The 20,702-nt window shown below is 35.5% G+C and overlaps 1 protein-coding gene and 1 pseudogene across 3 annotated transcripts in view; both read right to left on the bottom strand.

Annotated features, from left to right (window-relative positions):
• The window catches only part of STRN (striatin), a 74,891-nt gene that overhangs the window by 40,720 nt on the left and 13,469 nt on the right, over window positions 1–20,702 (bottom strand). For both annotated transcript variants that reach the window (XM_081100634.1, XM_081100633.1), the window contains exons 2-3: window positions 6,325–6,428; window positions 37–110 (exon numbers count right to left, since the gene is read on the bottom strand). In XM_081100634.1, the coding sequence (XP_080956760.1) occupies window positions 37–110; window positions 6,325–6,428 (178 nt within the window). The remainder of the gene's footprint in view (window positions 1–36; window positions 111–6,324; window positions 6,429–20,702) is intronic.
• Window positions 19,149–19,872, bottom strand: LOC308526359 (small ribosomal subunit protein eS1-like; annotated as a pseudogene). The gene has a single exon. The product of its transcript is annotated as a small ribosomal subunit protein eS1-like (transcript).

Below are 20,702 nucleotides of genomic sequence, written 5' to 3'. Positions count from 1 at the left end.
TTTTAATCACTTGAACTTCCTTTAAAATTAGCTTACCAGAATCATAGCTTGGAGGCTTCATATCTCCCTGATTCAATTCTGTCCCATATTTCAACTTGTGGTATTTGGCTCTAACAAAGAAATGAGAAAATACAAACCATCTTAAAACATATTTAAGTAAACTTTTATATATGCAATAGGAGTAGTCATCAGTTTGCAGTAGTCCTAGGTAACTTTCAAAGGCCCATAGCCTTCCAAGATGTCAAAGTCATAATACAAAAGCATTTGCCATTACTATTTTGTTGTTAGCGCATGAAGTACTATTATAAGAAATAAAGGACTAACACTGGGAACCATACATCTTCTTTCTGTACTTACTAATGAACCATATTAACATGCTAGCTTTTGTTGTATTCAAATTTTCTTGATAACTGCCAGAGTATTTTATTATCAAAAGCAGCAGAAAAGTTTGGATTGTAAAATAAACTTGTAAAAGACTGACCTTTTTCAAAATCGAGTTTTTTAAAAAGAAAAATCATCTATAATATGTTATGTCTTGTCAGGCAATTATGATTTTCCAAGTATGTATTATATTGAACAATCCAAAGGATGGAGGGGGAACGAGCCCAATCATGAATATTGAATAAGATATTCCAGCAGAAATAAATAATTTTTTAATAGTCAAAGTATCCTTTGCCTTTCTTTGCAGGGACAACTCAGGAAAAACTGTGAACAGGAATTCTTGTCTTCTCTTCTTTTAAAAGCTACATGAATGTTACTATTTCTGGTTCATCTGACTTAACCATCTCAGATTTAACCATCTGAAACCAGAAAAATAAACTAGATAAGGTAAAAAATTTTAAGATTAACTAAAAATGGCCATACTTACTTAATTTACTTGTATATTTTATTGTTTGCTTCCCTGAAATATTAAAGCCATTTACAATAAATATTCAATATAATGAGACTGGAATAATAACAATTTGAAAAGCTAAGTAATAAAGAAGTAATGAAAGAGTAACATAGCAAGCCCTAGACAGTTTGGCTCAGTGGATATAGCATTGGCCCTCAGACTGAAGAGTCACAAGTTCGATTCTGGTCAAGGTCATATTCCTTGGTTGGAGGCTCCCTGGGCGCGTTCGGGAAGCAACCAATCGATGTGTCTCTCTCACATCGATGTTTCTCTCTCTCTCTGTCTTCCTCCCTTACACTCTCTCTAAAAAATCAATGGAAAAATATCTTTGGGTGAGAATTAACAGCAACAAAAAAAGAGAGAGAGAGAGAGAGAGAGAGAGAGAGAAAGAGAATAATGTAGCCACTCTGAAAGTTTTTTTGAAAGTTATTTTTATCCTTATAAAAAACTAATTGAGCACTTACTATAAGCTTTTTATATTTCAAGGAAAGTATAAAGAAAATGAAATTTATTTGCTCAACTATATGAAGTACTGGAATTCTTCATATTATTTTACAATGATTATTTTGCAGTTACAACAGAAAAGTCAATGTTTTATATAGATGGGAATCTTAAGAAAACCTATAAAAATTATAGACAGCTGATGTTCTATTTCTTAGAGTAGGTGGTGGGTACATAATTATTTTTTATATTAGTCTTTATGTTCTGCATAGATAGAAAATGTTTTGTAATAATATCTATCCATTAAAAAGAAAAAAATATTTGTTTGCTAATATGGATTGATCTCTAAGCTTAAGTAAAAAAGCGAAGTACAAGATACTATGTATTTATGTGGTTTATATGTATGTTATGTATATTTCATATGCACTGAATATTTCTGGATACATGATACACAAAACATCAGTTAAAATGATTTCCTTTGGGAAGGGAAATCAGTGAACTGATGCAGAAGGGAAACTACTTTGTATTATTTGGAGAATTAACCATATGTATATATGTCTTTTTAAATATTTTTAGCAAATATTTTGTCCCAAATAATTTAGAACATTTTTTCTCTACTCCCAATGCTTCTCTCAATCAAAGATTTCCTCACCATACTAAACATTTCCTAGTCTACTTCAATGTCTTTGTATTAATGTTATTATAAGAGGATAAGATTTAGAGCCATTAAATTGACTCAAAGTAACAATACCTCCTAGAAGTCACAACACGAATTGAAAATAACTGGCTGAGGAAAGAGTAGAAGTAGCAATAAAATTTTATGGAATTAATTTATATATTTTTGTTACATGCATATAAAGAAAAACATTTTCAAACACAAAATACTGCATTATAGTGCATTCTAGTATTCTTAGGAAAAACTGCAACAGAGCTACAAAAATGAAACAAAATATTCTATGCAATATATACAACAAAAAATAATAAAACACTATGAACTAACACTTCATAAAAAATTAGACAAAGACAAAATAAGTAAAGAAACGCTGTGTTTACAAGCTGGGTTCCCTTAAAAATAATTTCATTATATCCAATAAACGTACTGAATTCTTATAACACGCCAGGCACTGTATTGGCTGCTGGGAACAACCTGCAACTTGTAATCAATTATAAGGTGGAGGCAAGAAGATGCCTAAGAGACAGAAATGTAAATAAATAACTATAGCATACTGTGGGGTAAGAGCTCAGAATTATATCAACTGTCAGAGGAATTCAGATAAGGAATTAGCTAATTCTGTCAAAGGTGGTGTCAAGGAGACCTACCAAAAAGGAGATAACACATGAGATTTTAGCTAAAGTTCAAAATACCGTCAGTTTCCCCACCAAATAAACTGATATAGAGGGCATTTCTGTCAGAAGAACCATCTAAAAGTTCCTCAATGTGTGTGTGTGTGTGTGTGTGTGTGTGTGTGTGAAGTGAGTCAAAAACAGCTGTGTGTATATGTATGTGTGTGAATGTATGTCATGTGTGCATGTATATGTATAGGACTAGCAAGGGGCCTGGATGTAAAAGATTTTACTAAGGCCGAAACCGGTTTGGCTCAGTGGATAGAGCGTCGGCCTGCGGACTGAAGGGTCCCGGGTTCGATTCCGGTCAAGAGCATGTACCTGGGTTTCGGGCACATCCCCAGTAGGAGATGTGCAGGAGGCAGCTGATCGATGTTTCTCTCTCATCGATGTTTCTAACTCTCTCTCTCTCCCTTCCTCTCTGTAAGAAATCAATAAAATATATTTAAAAAAAAAAAAAAGATTTTACTAAGCAGAATTTTGAAATTAGCCAGATACTTTTAAGCAGGGATATAATATCTGTGTTTTAAAAAACTAGTCCAATGAACATGAAAATATCTAAGAGGTCTAATTCACAAAGAAATAATTTATTACACTTCCATAGTGCCATTATATCAGGAATAATCTCAGATCATTCCATGAACTTCAAAAGATACAAAATCAGGGACTCTTTTCCAGGAAAACCCCATTCGTTAAAAAAATCACACACAAAAAACAAAACAAACAACTTCCCTGGACCAGGCCAGTCTTTCTCTCTCCTATTCTCCAAAGTCAAACTACTTGAAAAATATGCGACTGTATCTGTCTCCACTTTATCTTTCCTACTCACCCTCAGTCCCCTATGATCTGGTTTATGTTCCTGCTACCTCACTGAAGCTGTTCTGGCAAGGATACCAACAAACTCTTAACTGGCAAATCCAAATGACTATTTTCAGTATACAATGTACTTGGAATCTGTTTGGCACTTACAGTTGTCAAACTCCCCTTTTCTTGCTTCCAATATACTACTTTCTCCTTCCTTCTCCAACCATTGTTTTGTTGGCTTTTCTTTCTCTGCCTTTTCTTCAAACATTTCCATTTCTGTGACTACTATGGGTTCTATTCTCTTCCCAAAATATTTGTTCTTGTCTCAAATACGCCTATAACTTTACCCACAATATTGATGTGTACATTTCTAGTCATGAGTCCCTCCCATATTTGCTTTTAAACCCTTAATTCTTATCCTTTTTAAAATTCTTAATTGTTACCCTTAAATTCAATTGATAAGTTCCAAAATTCACACTTGCCAGAACCCTAGGAATCTTTCTTAAGTTATCTTTCTTCCTCATCTCCTATACCCAATTGTCTTCCAAATTATATAGATTCTCTATTTAAAATGTTTCACAGCTGATGCCTCCTCTCTTCTGCAGCTACTATGCTATCGTGTCTCATCTTCAACTATTACAATCTTCCTGCCTGTATTAACAGATTTTTCCAGTCCATCCCCCAAAATGAAGTCAGAATGATCTTTCTAAAATCTATTTCACACTATTCCATGCTTAAACCTTTCAATTGCATGACAACTAAATGCAATATGTATTTCTAGACCAGAAAAAAAAACACCTATAAAGATCATATTAGAATATTTGGTTAAAAAAAATGCTATACGATCATCACTGGAACATATGAATATGGACTTTGTTAGATAATGGAACTATATCAACATTAAATTTCCTTAATTTGATAATAAGCTGTAATTATACAATGGAATGTCCTTGCTCTTAGAAAATATATAGGAAGGAATTTAGGAGAGAAGGGATTTAATGTCTGCAACTCAGTAGGAAATGATTCAGGAAAAACAATGATATAGTGTGCATGATGACAGTTAATATACAGAAATGTGGTCAAATTGATGAATCTGGGTAAATGGTATACAGGTCCTGCAATTTCTATTAGTTTGAGATTATTTTAGAAAGTTTTTAAAAAGTTTCAATATTCCCTATTATATGTAAGATAAAAGTTTCAATTCCTTAGGATTTCCGTGATCACTTATCAAATCACAACTAATGTCCTTCCTTCCAAAACACAGTAATTATAAATTTCTGAACACACCAAACTGCTTTATTCTGTGCAAAACATATCCCCCTCTACTTCCTGAACCTTGTCTATTATTTTTTATAGTGTTCAAACACATTATTTTTTATGATGGCAAACACATTATTTTTTATGATGTTCAAGCCTCACCTCTTCTAATTACACCTTCCTTTCTACTTCCACCTTCCAGACAGAAATATCCACTCCCTTCTTTGTGACCCACTGTATCCCATACAGATTTCTCCCATAGCACCGATCAGACTGCATCGCACTTTGTGGCTTCCAAGTGTGTTTCCAGTTACTGTAAGCCAGTAAGGACAAGGAGTATGACCTATGTTTAGACTCAGGTCCAGCACAAGTGCTTAAACTGGATGCACAGATTAATATGTTTAATGAGAAGGGACACGGACACACACACAATATTCTTGGTTATGTAATATCTGTGTATTTCAATACTTCCATCTTACGAATACTGTAACGTTCTGGTAAAGAGTACAGGCTTCAGAAACAGACAGACCTAAGCAATCTGAAGCACAGCTCTACCTGACTGTAACTCTATCCAGTCACTTTGTTTTTAAGCCTCGGGGCTGCAATATAGTAGTTAATAAACAGTGTCCATTTTATTATTTCTCACTTCACTTATGCCTATAATTTAGATAGCATAAAGTCTCAATTATTCCAAAATTGGAATAATTTTAAAAGTCTGGGTGTTTTTTTCCATCTCCCCAATCCAGTTTTCAATCAACTTCTCAAGGAAAAGAACTGCCTATTTTTTCACTAAGAAGTCAACCTGTTGTCAATCTCTTGTGCCATTTAAAGATGCCACATGAAAATGAACACAAATTCCAATAAAGTTTTATTTCTTGATATTCATAAATATTATCTGCTAAATGTTAGTTTATGGTAGTTTTGCAAACAGCCCATACATCAACTTCAAAATAATGAGAAAAGAATGTGATCACCAAAAATAAAGCAAAATAGAGAATTCCAATATATCTATCAAGTACTCAAAACAAAGAATCGTCAGTGGTGTGAAATGATTCTTTGTTTTGAGTACTTGATAGATATATTGAAATTCTCTATTTTGCTTTATTTTTGGTAAGGTTTGCTTATGGAGAAATATGAATAGCTGATAGCAAAGGAACAAAATATCAAAAAAGTCTATAAAAACGTTCCTCTGCCAGAGCAATTTTTTTCCAAAGAAAATACATCAAATTGAGTAATATTAGATGATAAGAAAATGGTTATAAGCATTATAGAATTTCCTTTACAACTAAAAACTATTTCAATTCCATAAAGAAATGGATAAAAGTTCAATAAGTACATGTTCCTTAAGAAAGAAGAGGGTATGGGAAAATTGTTGCTAAAAATTTTTAATCATATAAATCAGTTTATTGGTCATTATTAAATGTTAACAACAAAATAAAATTAACATAGTATAACCATTATAAACATTTACTACAAATGACATTTCCTGAATTCAGAAGCATCAAGTATTAAAATTTAGATTTAAGAACGGCAGGAAAATTATTCCAGATTTTAAGAGAATTCTATCTTGCATTTTACTGAATTACCTTTCCTGTTTAAGAGCATACTCCAGCATTTTGATCCTCCTCACAAGATCCTTCTTCAAATTTTCTTGGCCTTTCCTTTCACCCTGAAGAAATGCAATCTGGGCCTGAGTAGGGAAAAGAAAGATAAAACTCAGCTTAGAGTAATTAATTTTTTTTTAAACTCAGTTGAGGAAAGAACCTTTGGAAGATAGGACAGTTAGATGAAAAAAAACATTTCCTTTACATATCTGTCACAAAGTATGCAAGTATATAGGAAGGCACTGACTGCAAGAAAAAAAGGGGGCTTAATGTATGATTCTAGACTAGATTTGGATATAAAAGGAAGTCACTGGGACAACTGGCAAAACATGAATGGGGTCGCAGGATTGGAGACAGTTAACACGTCAATGTTAGTTTCCTGACTTTGATGGCTATATGTGGTTACATAGAACAGTACTTGTTTATAGGAAATAAACCCTAAAGTATTTTGTGGGAGGCTAGGGACCATCAGGCTGGCTAGCAACTTGCCCTCACATGGTTCAGGACAAAAATAATTCTTTGTATTGTCCTTGCAACTTTTCTGTCAATATAAGATTTAAAATCTTTTATTTTCAAACAAATACTATGCCAACTTCCTTGCTATGATAAGATACAAGCAATACAATTTAATACCAGCATCATGAATAATGAAGAAACCCTAAAAGTACTGATAATCAGAAACAAAACAAGGATGTTCATTTTTCACCACAAATATTTTACCTTGTTCTGGAGGTGGGAGCCAGTGTCATTAGTTCAGAAACAAATAAGTTTTAAAATAGAGAAGAGCAAATTAAATTACTATTATTTGCAAATGATATGAGTGGATACCTGGAAAATCCAATAAAATTAATTGTAAACAATTATAAAAATAGAGGAATTTTAGTAATGTAGGTGCATGTAGAAAATAATCAATTGAAACCTATGGGCTTCTATAAAAACTACTAGTAAAATGATATAATGAAAGGAAACAATCCCACTTATAATAACAAAAATGGTAAGATGATTAGAATAAAATAAGAGCTATGCAGAGAGTATTTTAAATAGTACACTAAAAAGTGCCTGAAACAAATGAGAAGCAAAGCCATGTTCTTAAAAAGAATTACAATGATTTTATTTCTCCCTAAATAAATCTTTAAAAATTATGCAAGCCCAATTAAAATACCAACAGTGTGTTTTTTAAAAGCATCATAGTCCTAGCTGGTTTGGTTCAGTGGATAGAACGTCGGCCTTCAGTCTGACGGGTCCTGGATTCAATTCCGGCCAAGGACACATGCCCGAGTTGTGGGCTCGATCCTCAGTAGGGGGCGTGCAGGAGGCAGCTGATCAAAGATTCTCTCTAATCATTGATGTTTCTATCTCTCCTTCTCCCTTCCTTTCTGAAATCAATAAAAATATATTTAAAAACATCATACACAATGATTCTAAAGTACATATTGTTAGGACTATAGAGCAATACAATCATTAAAGGCCATTTGTAAGCTTCCCCCACAGGAGAAAGGCCAGGAAAAACTTGTTGGACACCAGGAATCAGACCATATAAGGAATTGAAACTGTCCTAAAGACACCTGATTGCACAACTGCATTCCATGAGCATTCCAAGCTCACCAGCCCCCAGACCCACTGACAAGAGCTGCCCGCCAGTGACTGCATACAAGGATGAAACTCTAGGTCTTGAGTGCTGCCATCATCATCTCAATGTCCCCTGTGCAGCCCCTTCCCTTTGGTTATTCCATCTGTCATCCTTTTCCTTAAATAAATTCAATTTTTTAATTTTTCTTAAGTACCATCTGAGATGGCTATTTAGCCCGTCTGCACGCATCACCCACGTTAACCTTTCACATATGGAAAAATTAAAAAGCAACAATAAACAAATTATTTAAAAGCCTTAAAATATTTTAAAACTTAAACTTTTATAAGTCACTTAAAAAGTGCAGTGATTCATAAATGGAGACACACATGGTACAATCACAAAACAAAGCCAAGTATATACAGGAATTTAGTTAAAGCTAAAGGTGACACTATATGCACATGATTGGGGAAAATGTGGATTATTCAATAAATGTTGATGGGAAGCCATCTGAAAATTATTTCCCACATCAAATCAAATGCCAAATGGGTCAAAAAATTTTAAAGGAGCCCCAAAGTGAGAAGAAAAGTTAGAGTTTGTTTTTGTTTTAATAATCTCAGGGTTAGGGATGCCTTTCTGAAAATAAGACAGAACTCAAAGCCATAAAAGACTAAAAGACTTAAACTCAAAAAAATAAAACAGTTACATATGGCAATAAAAAATTGTTGAACAACTATCATAAAAAGTAAGAATTATTTTTAAGCAAGTGTGCAAAAAATAGGAAAGCAGTCATTACAAATCACAAAAGTTTACTTTTTTAAATATATTAACAGTACCTACAAATCAATAAGGAAAAGGTCAGGAACTCAATAAAAAAACAAAGGACATGTTGATTGAAAGGAAATACAAAAGGCTCAAACATATGAAAAAGCACATGCAAGAGAAATGCCAATTAAAATTGCTATCAGTTAATACTGTTAAATGAATAAATGTGAATATTTGATATCTGCAACTCCAACCCTCATGTATTAGGAGACTCCCAGGTCTCATCTTAGCTTTTTTGTATACGTATGTGTTCTGCTCCTAAACCCAAACTAGATTGGAAGTGCACTGTGAGAAAGAACTTGGTTTTGTCCTTCCTTTATTCTTCCTTACAGCAATTTGGACTGTGGCAGGTATTAAATATTCCCTCAAACACCCTATTGAACTGGATGAAAATGGCAGACTTTATTTTCTTATCAGGATACAGCTAAAAACACAATGATAAACAAGGAATCTGGGAGAGAATCAAAAAAGCTAGTGTGTACTAGTCAGTCGGCTTGAGGGCCTATATAAGATTCATACCTCTGTGGGGTAAAGAGCTATGTTCCTTGCTCTTAACAGACCCTTTTGCTTTATTTCTGGCCACCTAATGTGTCACAAATGGTGTAAGTCAGTGGTTCTCCAAGTGTTGTCCCAGAGTAGCAGCATTAGCACCACCTGGGTACTTGGTGGGAATGCAAATTTTCAGACCCCACTCCAGGCCTGTTGAATCAGAAACTGAGGGTGGGGCTGACAGATGAAAGCTGTGTTTTAACAGGTCCTCTAGGTGATTCTGAGCTTAGGTTTGATATCAAGTTTGGTGATGTTGTCTTTAGAAGAAAGGGCTAGCTAGCGGCAATGACTGCATGCCAGAGAAAACCAACTAGTAGTGGCCTGGAACACCCTTTCCTCAGGTTTCATCTTCTCAGGTCAAATGGCACCTTATCAGTAGAGCCTTTCTTCCCCATTCTACCCTCCCAAGCACTCCATATCCCACTTATCACACTTTATCACAGCTCTTATTACCATCTAACATTTTAAGAACGCATTTATTTATTACTGTTGAGTTGAGCTTCATGTGGGTAGGGTCTGTTATAATCATTGTTGTTTCTCCAGTGCCTAGAACAGGACCTGACATGAAGTAGGCATTTGAAAAACATCTGTTGAATGAAAATATGAATCACTAATGCCAAAATCTAAATTCATAAACACACTAGTACCAGTCTCCACACCACATGCCCTAAGCTGTTCAATCTTAACACCTTTTTCAAAGGTCTGGCATTTCCAGGTTAATAGCACAGCCTCCCCTACTATGCATACACACATCAAAATCTAGGGACATTAGGGCTAAAGTAGTGACAAACAAAACAGAGTTCACAGTCCAGTGAATGAAACATGTATGCTGAATAAAATACATGTGGATTGGTAGCATATGTTGCGTGCTACTAGAGCCAGAAATTATAGGCAAAAGCAGTGAATATACAAATAAAATACAGTGGGATGCCTATTTAACTCTAGAGGCAAGTAAAGAACTGATGTTTAACTCAAAAACTATATCGTATTCCAGTATTAACTCTATAGTTAACTTTATCTTTTAACAAACTAGTGACTTTCCTGAGATTTCCTTATAAAGTTTGTGTCATTTTTATTTATCTAACATTTCTTTCAATCATAAATTTTACTTATTTATTCAATCATTTTTAGAACATAAATGTCCAAAGCATACATTCCCATACATCATATATTCTTACTCAAGAGACAACAATACCATTAAGAGGACAAATTAAAAAGAAGACATGGGATTTGGGAAACAAGAGTTCTAACAATGGAGGGCAGCAAAAGAAAGTTTTAAATTAAGAACTGGCTCACAGGCCAAAATAGCAGGTAGCCTACATTAGAGCAAGGCAGAAAACTCTAGAAATAAGATCAATAGTTGAAAAAAGGGGATAAGGGGCCTAAAAAATTATTTGGTAATTTTCACCACATATAAATTTGTATATAAAGTCTACTGAAGTTTATGGAAACAGAAGTAGAACAATGCTCAAAGAAAATTAAGCCATGAAAAAAGAGGTAATCATTAACTGCAGGAAAACCAAAAGTTGCATAGGAAAAGAAACATTCATAGTATACTATTTGGCTGGCTCCTAAATGGGTATTATTTATGTATGTTTACATAAATATAAACAATAATTTTAAATATCTATATATATAAAAGGCTAATATGCTAAGTGTCCAACTGTCTGATTGGTTGCTATGACACGCACTGACCCAACAGGGGGCAGATGCTCAAAGCAGGAGCTGCCGTGATGTGCACAGAGATATGGCACTGCAGACCTGGCGCCCACAAAGCAACACTCGGCTTTCCCCAACTGGGACAAAGGCCCTGCCACCACCCTGGAGCAACAGCCCACCAAATTGGAGCCAACACTGCTGAGACCCCATGGCACAAAATGTGGCCCACAGCCCAGCCCAGAAATGGTCGCTGTGGGCACCAGGTAATGATGACACATAGCAACACCTGGCTTCTTCTCCCTAGTAATGACTAGCCTCCTTGCAATCGTCAGCCCAGGAACACGACTTGCTTTATAGCCAGGTGCAAACATTTCACACTTTAACAAAATGTCAGTGAAGCGTTTTCCCATGCCTCATCTCATTTGATCCTCACAGAAGTCCTGGAGTAGGTAGACAGGAGACTCGGTGAAATCCTATTTTCTTTTCATTAGCCAGAAAATGGAGATTTAGAAAGTTTAGAAACTTGACCCGACTGAAAATAAGAAATGGTGGACCTTGAAAATGACTTCGGGTTTTCTCACTGTGCAAAATATAGTCAAACACTGCTGCAGTTAAATATTTTACCCTTTGTTCTCCCTGCAAATTATAATAATCTGCTTCATATTGATATTTACTGCTGTGTTGCTGACAATTACCTGAAAGAGAAGTTAGGGTGCTTTGCTGGGCTGGAAAAAGTTTAGCTACATCAGAAAGTAGGTCTAATTAAGCAAGTCTATTCTCTCTCTCTCTCTCTCTCTCTCTCTCTATATATATATATATATATACATATATATATAAATAAAAGGCTAAATTGACTCACGCATGCGCAATACATTTAAGTTCTCACTGGCACCAATCGCATGCGTTTCAATCTGTCATTGTCAATGGTGAATTTGGTTGACACTTCTATTACAGAGAAAGAGCGAATAACGATATTAAAATATTTCTAATTAATTTCCTTTCAATGTGCATGGATTTGTGCACCAGGCCACTAGTTTTTATATAACTGGGGGATAGGAAGTAGACCCAAGAAGGGACAAAATAGTTAAATCCTCATCTACCACACATAAAGTTAGTAGATATTCTTTAATTTTTACAGTCTAACCCAGGGGTGGGCAAACTTTTTGACTCGAGGGCCACAATGGGTTCTTAAACTGGACCAGAGGGCCGGAACAAAAGCATGGATGGAGTGTTTGTGTGAACTAATATAAATTCAAAGTAAACATCATTACATAAAAGGGTACGGTCTTTTTTTTCAATAGTTTTATTCATTTCAAAGGGACCGGATCCGGCCCGCGGGCCGTAGTTTGCCCACGGCTGGTCTAACCAATATACTGCAATAAAATCCACCCATTCATTTACTGAGAGCTTACCATGTAACCAAACTGTGCTAAACACTGGAAGGATAACCCCACCGGAGACACAGTCCATTTTTTATAGAGCTTATAATCTACATAAAATACTGTGTATTTCTTAAAGGAGTCCTTTTTCTTTTTTTTCTTTTTTTTTTCAAAATATATTTTATTGATTTTTACAGAGAGGAAGGAAGAGGAATAGAGAATCAGAAACACCGATGAGAGAGAAACATCAATCAGCTGCCTCCTACACACCCCCCACTGGAGATGTGCCTGCAACCAAGGTACATGCCCTTGACCGGAATCGAACCCGGGACCCTTCAGTCCGCAGGCCGACGCTCTATCCACTGAGCCAAACCGGTTAGGGAAGGAGTCCTTTTTCTTAACATTTGTATAGAAATAGCATAAGCCTTGCTGACTTCTGAAGAAGTTATTATAATCAGAGCTAAATGCCTATAATAAAAGTATTCAAATACATGATATTTTATTTAATAAACTATAAGATATACTCCAAAGGAAAACAGAATAGAAAATGTAAACAGGAGATATAATAAAAGCTTACTTTAAAAAAAAAAAGGTCAATATTAATCAACACAATAACAAAATGAAGAGCCATGAGACTATATTGATGAAAGATCATTACATGAAAAATTACAGAGCCTAACTAGTAAAACAATATACCAAATTACCACAGTTTTAAATATAAACAGCTAAGCCCTGGCCAGTGTGGGTCAGTTGGTTGGAGGATCATCCTATACACAAAAAGATGGAGGGTTTGATTCCAGCCAGGGCACATAGCCAGGTTGTGGGTTTGATCCCCAGTCATGGTTTGTGCCAGAGGCAAATGATCAATGTGTCTCTCTCACAGCAATGTTTCTCTCTCTCTTTCTCTCTCTCTTCTTCTTCTTCTTCTTCTTCTCCTTCTCTCTCTCTCTCTCTCCCCCTTCCTTTCTCTAAAAATAAAAATAAAATAAAATAAAATAAAATAAAATATTAACAATTGAAGTTGGGTAAAGATTTATTAATACTCTTCTTGGAACTTTCCTGTAAGTTGGAATTTTTTTTTTCAAGTTTTTAAAAAGGCAGCTCTGATGCAACATGCTTAGCATACCTGTTAAAAATATAAAACAATGTTCACAGACAGATGAATTACAGATATATCTTTATATGGCTGGCAGCAATGCAAAATTTTTTTTGGCAAAAGGGGCCTGACAATGCTACACACATACCCTATAACCTGGTATGAAAATACCAGCCCCTTCCTCCACATCATCCAAAAAAAAGTAATATGCACAGATTTTCAGATACACTCTACTTTTGCTTCTATTTTTATCCTTTGAATTCTTTCCTTCTGATTTCCCTTTCAATCCATTTCTCTACATAGAATTATGGTCTAGAATTTTATAGTTTACATTTTGTTATGCAGTTTTTGTGTTATTACTGTTTTTATGACCATCATTTTCATTGGTTTATTATAGATCTCCAAGTAAATTTACCATAACTCTTACTTAATCATTGTGGCAGATTCTGTGTACTAGCTATTCAAAATATATTCCCATCCCCCTTCCACCTTGTAACTTCCCACTATAGAATCTGGAAAGCCAAATGCTTGCTGTCTTGGGCTGTGTGTGTGTCCACACATAGCTATGTAACCAGTGAAATATAAGGTGAAATGTCGGAAGCTAATTCCAGCATGTCAGCAGGGTGAATCATCTGGAGATGGCTGAGGGCATTTCATCAAACCTGAAAAAGATGCATTAAATGACTGCTTGCTGCCAGACACTAAGGGCATCTTAATCTACATGTTATTGCCTCCTAGTGGCCAAACACCTAAAACCGTAGGCAGTTTTTCCCCAATCTGACAATGGATTCTGTAAATTTAACCCTGGCCTTTGATGTATATCTACCTTGCCTTAGGACAAATTGTGTTAATAAAGAGCAAGGGGTCCTGAGACAAAGAAGAACTTGGTGTCTTTAGCCAAGCTCCTCTGGCCCCCAAATGCGTTTCAAAATTATGTTTCCTCTCTGGACTCTCGATTAATTCACACACAGCGCTTCTCCAGATTCCTGAACCCTTCTAGATGCTGGATCAAGACCACCGGCATTAGTGAAAGATTTATATAGTCTCAAGAGAAACCAGAGTACTAGTAAGATATATATGAATGCTGAGGGTGGGGAGAAGGTTACTTCTGGGAAAGTTTATCACTCACTGATAAAGAAGGCTCATCTGCTTTTACTGAGGTCTTAATGTCTGTAACTACAATAGTCTCCCTTTCTCCATGGTTTCGCTTTCAACAGTTTCAGATACCCAAAGTCAACTGTAGTCAAAAAATATTAAATGAAAAATTCCAGAAATAAACAATTCTTAAGTTTTAAATTGCACAGCATTCTCAGTAGCATGATGAAATCTCACACTGTCCCACCCGAGACATGAATCATCTCTTTGTCTAGTGTATCCATACTGTATAAGCTCCTGCATGTTAGTCATTTAGCAGCCAACTTGGTTATCAGATCAACTGTGGGGTATCGCAGTGCTTGTGTTCAAATAACCCTTATTTTACTTAATAATGACCCCAAAGCACAAGAGTAGTGATCCTGGCAATTCGAATATGCCAAAAAGAGGCTGTGAAGTATATGTATATATGGGAAAATATATATTATATATGGGGTTCAGTACTATCCAGTTTCTGGCATACACTGGAGGGGAAGGTTCTTGGAACACAATACTGTCTAGCAATCTTGTAATCACAATGTAACAAGAAGGAAGACAATAAGCCACAAAATTGGGGGTAAAGGATGCAGAAAAGAAGAGAAAAAGCCTAGATTCTTTGTATTCACTGAGCAACTGCAACAGCTAATGTCAGAGAAAAGGACTACCCACAAACAGAATGTGAGAAAAATTATTTTTTTTGTGTCACTTGTAAGAGGATTTACTTGTAGCCAAAAGCATTCCCAGTAATACTCATTTCACTACAGTTTGACATTTAGATTATAATTTTTCACCATCTATATATATAAAAGCCTAATATGCAAAGTGTCCTCTCGGGAGTTTGACCAACCAGGAGTTCTGTCGCTCACTATGACGTGCGTCGACCACTGGGGGTGGCGCAGAACAAAGAAAGGCCTTGGCCGGCAGCCGGCAGCCACTAGGGACCCAACCCGTGCACGAATTTCGTGCACTGGGCCTCTAGTTACAATACAAATTGCCAATGATGTTCTTCATGTATTTAAGACTTTTAAGGTAATTTTTGTTTATTTCTCTGGGATAGACTGCAACAAGTAGGGTCACTATATCAAAGTATAACTATGTTTCCTGATAGATACCGACCAATTGCCAATACCAAGTAAAATTTAACACTTCTCCCCTACTATTAGGTGTTATCATTGGTTTTTAAATATTCATAAATAGAAAAGGGTACCTCAATGCTTTAATGTATATGTTTTTTATAATTATTGACTATTTTGCTACATGCTAACTATTGTCCTCCTCTGAGCCCTCTGCTAAACAAGAACCAATCTTTGAACTTCCAGGTTCATCGTTGCCTAATTTAAGCAAGAATTTCACTAAGCCAGTCTAGCAAGAATCCCCCATATTCATAATCTCATCACCCTCAATCTCTGATGAAATTCCTCATCACTCACCATCCTCCAGGTGATGTCTGATCACCCTGGCCTGCCTTCAGCAAAAACTTCTGTCAAGTAACTTCCTCTTGGTAACTTTCACCCACCAAACCTCACCCTCCTCCTAGGTGACAAATTCCCATTTTCCTTGTTATACTCAGAATAGAGCCCAATTATATGCTGAGGTCTTTTCCCCCTTTTATAACAGCTCCTGATTAAAATCTGTTTTTACCACTCTAACCACTGGTTTTCTTTCATACTTCTAAATGTAAAATTTAGAGTTTCTAAAAATAAAATCTAAGTTTAACTCAATTCTAAATAAGGACTAAAACTGGTGTGTGTGTGTGTGTGTGTGTGTTTTGTAGAAAAATTGGTGGTGTCTAGTCAGTGATTCAATTCTAAATCTCTTCTCGTATTTAAGTTATAGCTAACTTACAAAAACATTTTTTAAATCACTATAGATTCCTTAACCAGGGAAGTCCAGTTTTATTAAAATAAGCTTTTATTAATAATTACCTGACTTTCAACCATCATAACACACTCATTTCCTGATAAAATATTAGGTCATGATGTCAAAGTAACAACTTTTATTCAAACAGTCTAAAAAGAAAACAAAATAGAACATAATGTGGGGAAAATAGGAAAGACTTATTAGACACATATTAAAAATACTTATATGTGTTTTAGGTATTGATAGATATATATTAAATATAAGCCTTGATATATATTGAATCTTAAAGATCAAGAAATTCCTATCTTCATTTTTAAAAAAGCTAACATAACTTAAATTTTTCTTGATAACTCAGGATCACAACTGTATACATATCAATTATTGAACTGTATTGTACAAAAATTCAATGTTCTTTGACTTAGGAGTTGGGAAATTCCTACTCCTGGTTCTCTCACTAATCCATGTGATCTTATTCAAGTTACCCAACTTTTTTGAACTTCAGTCCCCTCAACTATACAATGAGAGTTTAACATTCTGTGATTATATGGAACTAAAAGATCACAGTGTTGAGAACACCAAAGTACTGATCCCAAAACAATGAATTGGTTGATTTTTTAAAATAAGATTTATATTTTCCCAGCCAGTGTGGCTCAGTAGTTGAGTGACAACCTATGAACCAGGAGCTCACAGTTCAATTCCCAATCGGGGCAAATGACCAGGTTGCGGGCTTGATCCCCAATGTGGGGTGTGCAGGAGGCAACTGATCAATGATTCTCTCTCATTATTGATGTTTCTATCCCTCTCTCCCTCTCCTTTCCCCTCTAAAATCAATATATATATATTTTTAAAGATTTATATTTGTTTGCATTCTATTTGCATCCTTCTCATAGATTAGTGGTATACAGTTGAATTAACATCTTCCAAGGCAGTATTGCTTTGGCTAATTTTTAAAATTTTATTACTGAATACACAACAGCAGCCACCTTCTAAAAGACATCCCCATCCTACAGAATAATCATCCTCTTCTCTATAGTGGGTTTTTGTGGGGAGGGAGGGTTTCTGGCATTATTAGTTCAGGGGCTTCTTCTTGCAAATTTGAACTCAATTTTAACATCATCATTATTAACACATGCTGTGATAGGTGCTAGGAATAAATTTTTTAAAAGATACAGAGGAAGCTGCTAAAGCCTCAAGAGACAGGGACCATCAGTGGCATTCTATAGATTCTATGCTATTTATTGCTCTACTCCCAGAACAGTCACTTGCATGTAGCAGATGCCAATAAATATTTGTTAAATTAATTAAACAGTTTCATAAAAAGCAAGTAAACAGTATTAGGTAGCACAGCCTAAGTGGCAAATGATAAAGCAAGTACTAAAAAAAGAACAATCAATAAAACTAAGGGTATCCAAAAACTCTTCATGTTGGAAATAGACTTAAGCTAAATTTGAATAAAGAACCCATAAACCTGAAAAGGAAATACAAACCACAAGGTGATGAAAGAATATTTAAGAATGTCCTTTTTGAACAATATTTTTTTAAAAGTAGACATGGCTCATGTGCAATGCAAGATTGCACTATTTTGGTTTCCTATCCTAACAGGTAGAAAATATAAATAACCTAATAATGGAGAAATGTGAAATCTGTTATAGGCAAAAATAAAAAAGAATGCCTGAACAAATCAGTATTTTTAGAAGCTTTAGAGGAAGTACTGTGTAGAATACCTTGGCCAAGGGAGAGACCAGAGGTTAAAACTTAATAATGCCCCTAATGCAGTCATCCAGATATGAGGTGATGAGGATCTGGACCAGGGTAACAATAGCATTAAGAATTAAACGATTACAACTGGATTTAAAACATTACAGAGTTTATAAAATCAGATACATAGCTGGGAGAGAGAGAACCAAAGAATGAAATTTTCAGTGAAAGATGATCTGTTTCTAGAAAAGATAAGAGGAGCTGGGTATGAGAAGATCAACTTGGTTTGGGAGATGAATTTTAGAAAGGATGATTGAGTTTCAAGTGATAGGTCATCCAGGTAAAGACATTAGTAAGAAATACTACAAACAGAATTATAATGTGGAAAAGCTAAAGACTAGCTAGACCTGTAATTTTATGAGGTATCTAAACAAAGGATTCAACTAGAGTGGAAGGACTTAAAGAGTAGCTATTGAAAAAAACAAAACAGTATAATCTGGGACTGAAAGCGAGAGCACAAGAGACTGAGAAATGAGTAACTCAAAAAAGAGAAAGAGAACAAAGAAAAAAAAAAGAGAAAGATGAGACTAGTAAAAAACTGAAGGTAGCCCTAGCTGGTTTGACTCAGTGGATAGAGTGTCAGCCTGCAGACTGAAGGGTTCCAGGTTCATCCCGGTCAAGGGCACATGCCTAGGTTGTGGACTCAATCCCCAGTAGGGGGCGTGCAGGAGGCAGCTGATCAATGATTCTCATCATTGATGTTTCTATCTATCTCTACCCTCTCCCTTCCTCTCTGCAATAAAAATATATATTTTTTAAAAACCTAAAGGTAGTAAATGTGGTCTGCACAGATAAATAAAAGAGAATAAGGGACAGGATGACAGTACCAATAGATAAGAGCTGAAAAAGGAGTTTCTTTTGTTGTTACTTAATATGTGGTGATATTTTGTTATTGTTGTTCTAATCACAAACTGGATTTTTTATTTGTCACCATTAAATGTTTAAATTTTAAACAGACTCTTGAACTAGGGACTCATATCCATCAGTTTGTCCAACTTTTAGCCCCCGTCTCATCGCCAGTAGCTTGCCAGAACTGCTAACTTCACCATGAAGCTCCATGAGTTTTCCTGATTCAAACTTGAGTTTCTTCAGCATTTTTATTTTTCTAACAAAGACATCATGGAGCGGATAAACAGATTGGCAAGCATTTTCTATGTCTTTTCCAGTGCTAAATGGAATCAGTTTACTGACCACTTCTTTCAAGTCATTTGTCTGCACCTCTCCAGTCATGACTTCCATCACCTTCTCCGGATTTGGCGGACCTGCTGATGCTAAGCATAAGAAGTCTTCCAAATCTGAGTGTTGCATATTTCAGTAAAACCAACACAGGATCAATGAAGCGAACAGTCTTGACATCAACATGAGCTTCAATCATGATCTGCCATTTTTTGACCATGGTATGATCCATGCCATTGGAAATTAGTCAGGTAGTTTTTGCCCTGAACATCCTCAGTAATTAGCTTGAGTTTTCTAAACGCACCTTCATCATTCTGCAGATCAGCTACGCTCACTTCAAAAACACAACCCTTGAAACCATCAGATGCGATTTTGGTTGCTTGAGTTCTTGTGATTAGTGTTTTTCCAATATTTCCTATGTTGAACATAGCTGGTGCTTTCACATCATATCAATCTTTCTCAAAAAATGGATCAACCACTTTCTTCTTGGCTCCCTTTTTGCTGCCTTTCATAAGTCGCCTGTTCTTGCCCACCGCTATGGTGCTGCTCAGAGAGTCAAAAGGGATGGTTGGTTGGTTTGTAACACATTGCGTACCGCATAGAAATCTCTAAGACATACGCCAGGGACCACACGTTTTTGGGCAAACTGCACGTTATTTAAATCATCATAATGCACTTTAGGTGTTGTTTTTCAATAATTATAACATTTTTATTTACAAAAACAATTAAACAGTTGAAGTTCCTAGTACTTTTTTAATGTATGGTACTGCGTAAAACATTTTCCTCTATGAAGAGGGACCAAACAAAATTTACATAAGTATCTAGATTCGCTCCTTTTTCTATGGGCGTAAAAAACGAGAACACTTGTGAGCGGTCCTTAACAGATGGCACGTGAAACACAAGAAAACTCCTGAGCGGTACTAAATGTGTTAAATGGGGAAAACTAAAATGGCATTGCCAAAGTGGATATCACCATTGGCATGATGGACTCAGCTCTACCTGGTTAAGAATCTTTGCTTGATTACAAGCTACATGTGAGGTAAAACCATACCTGCCTGTTTTTCACTGTATCTCCAGTGCCTAAAAGAATTCCAGGTACTCAGTAAGCAGCTAATGTTGCAACTAAAAGCCTTGCAAACAAAAGCACAATTTTTAAAAAATTCTCAATGATAAAATTTCTATGAGATTTTGGCAACTTTAACATTTCCATATTTTAGCGCTTTTGTGCTTCTCACTTAGTTTGCTAGCTATAAGGATCTAAAATGCTAAACTTTAATTTTTGATGAAAAGAAGCAAGCTTAGTGATAAGGAAATCAGAATTTTCATTCTAAATTCTGAATAACAGAGGCATTTCCATGTT

This window comes from Myotis nattereri (assembly GCF_964212035.1).
Source record: "Myotis nattereri genome assembly, chromosome: 10".
NCBI lineage: Eukaryota > Metazoa > Chordata > Mammalia > Chiroptera > Vespertilionidae > Myotis > Myotis nattereri.
Note: the sequence above shows the minus strand (reverse complement) of the source record. Positions and strands in the feature narration are given on the sequence as shown.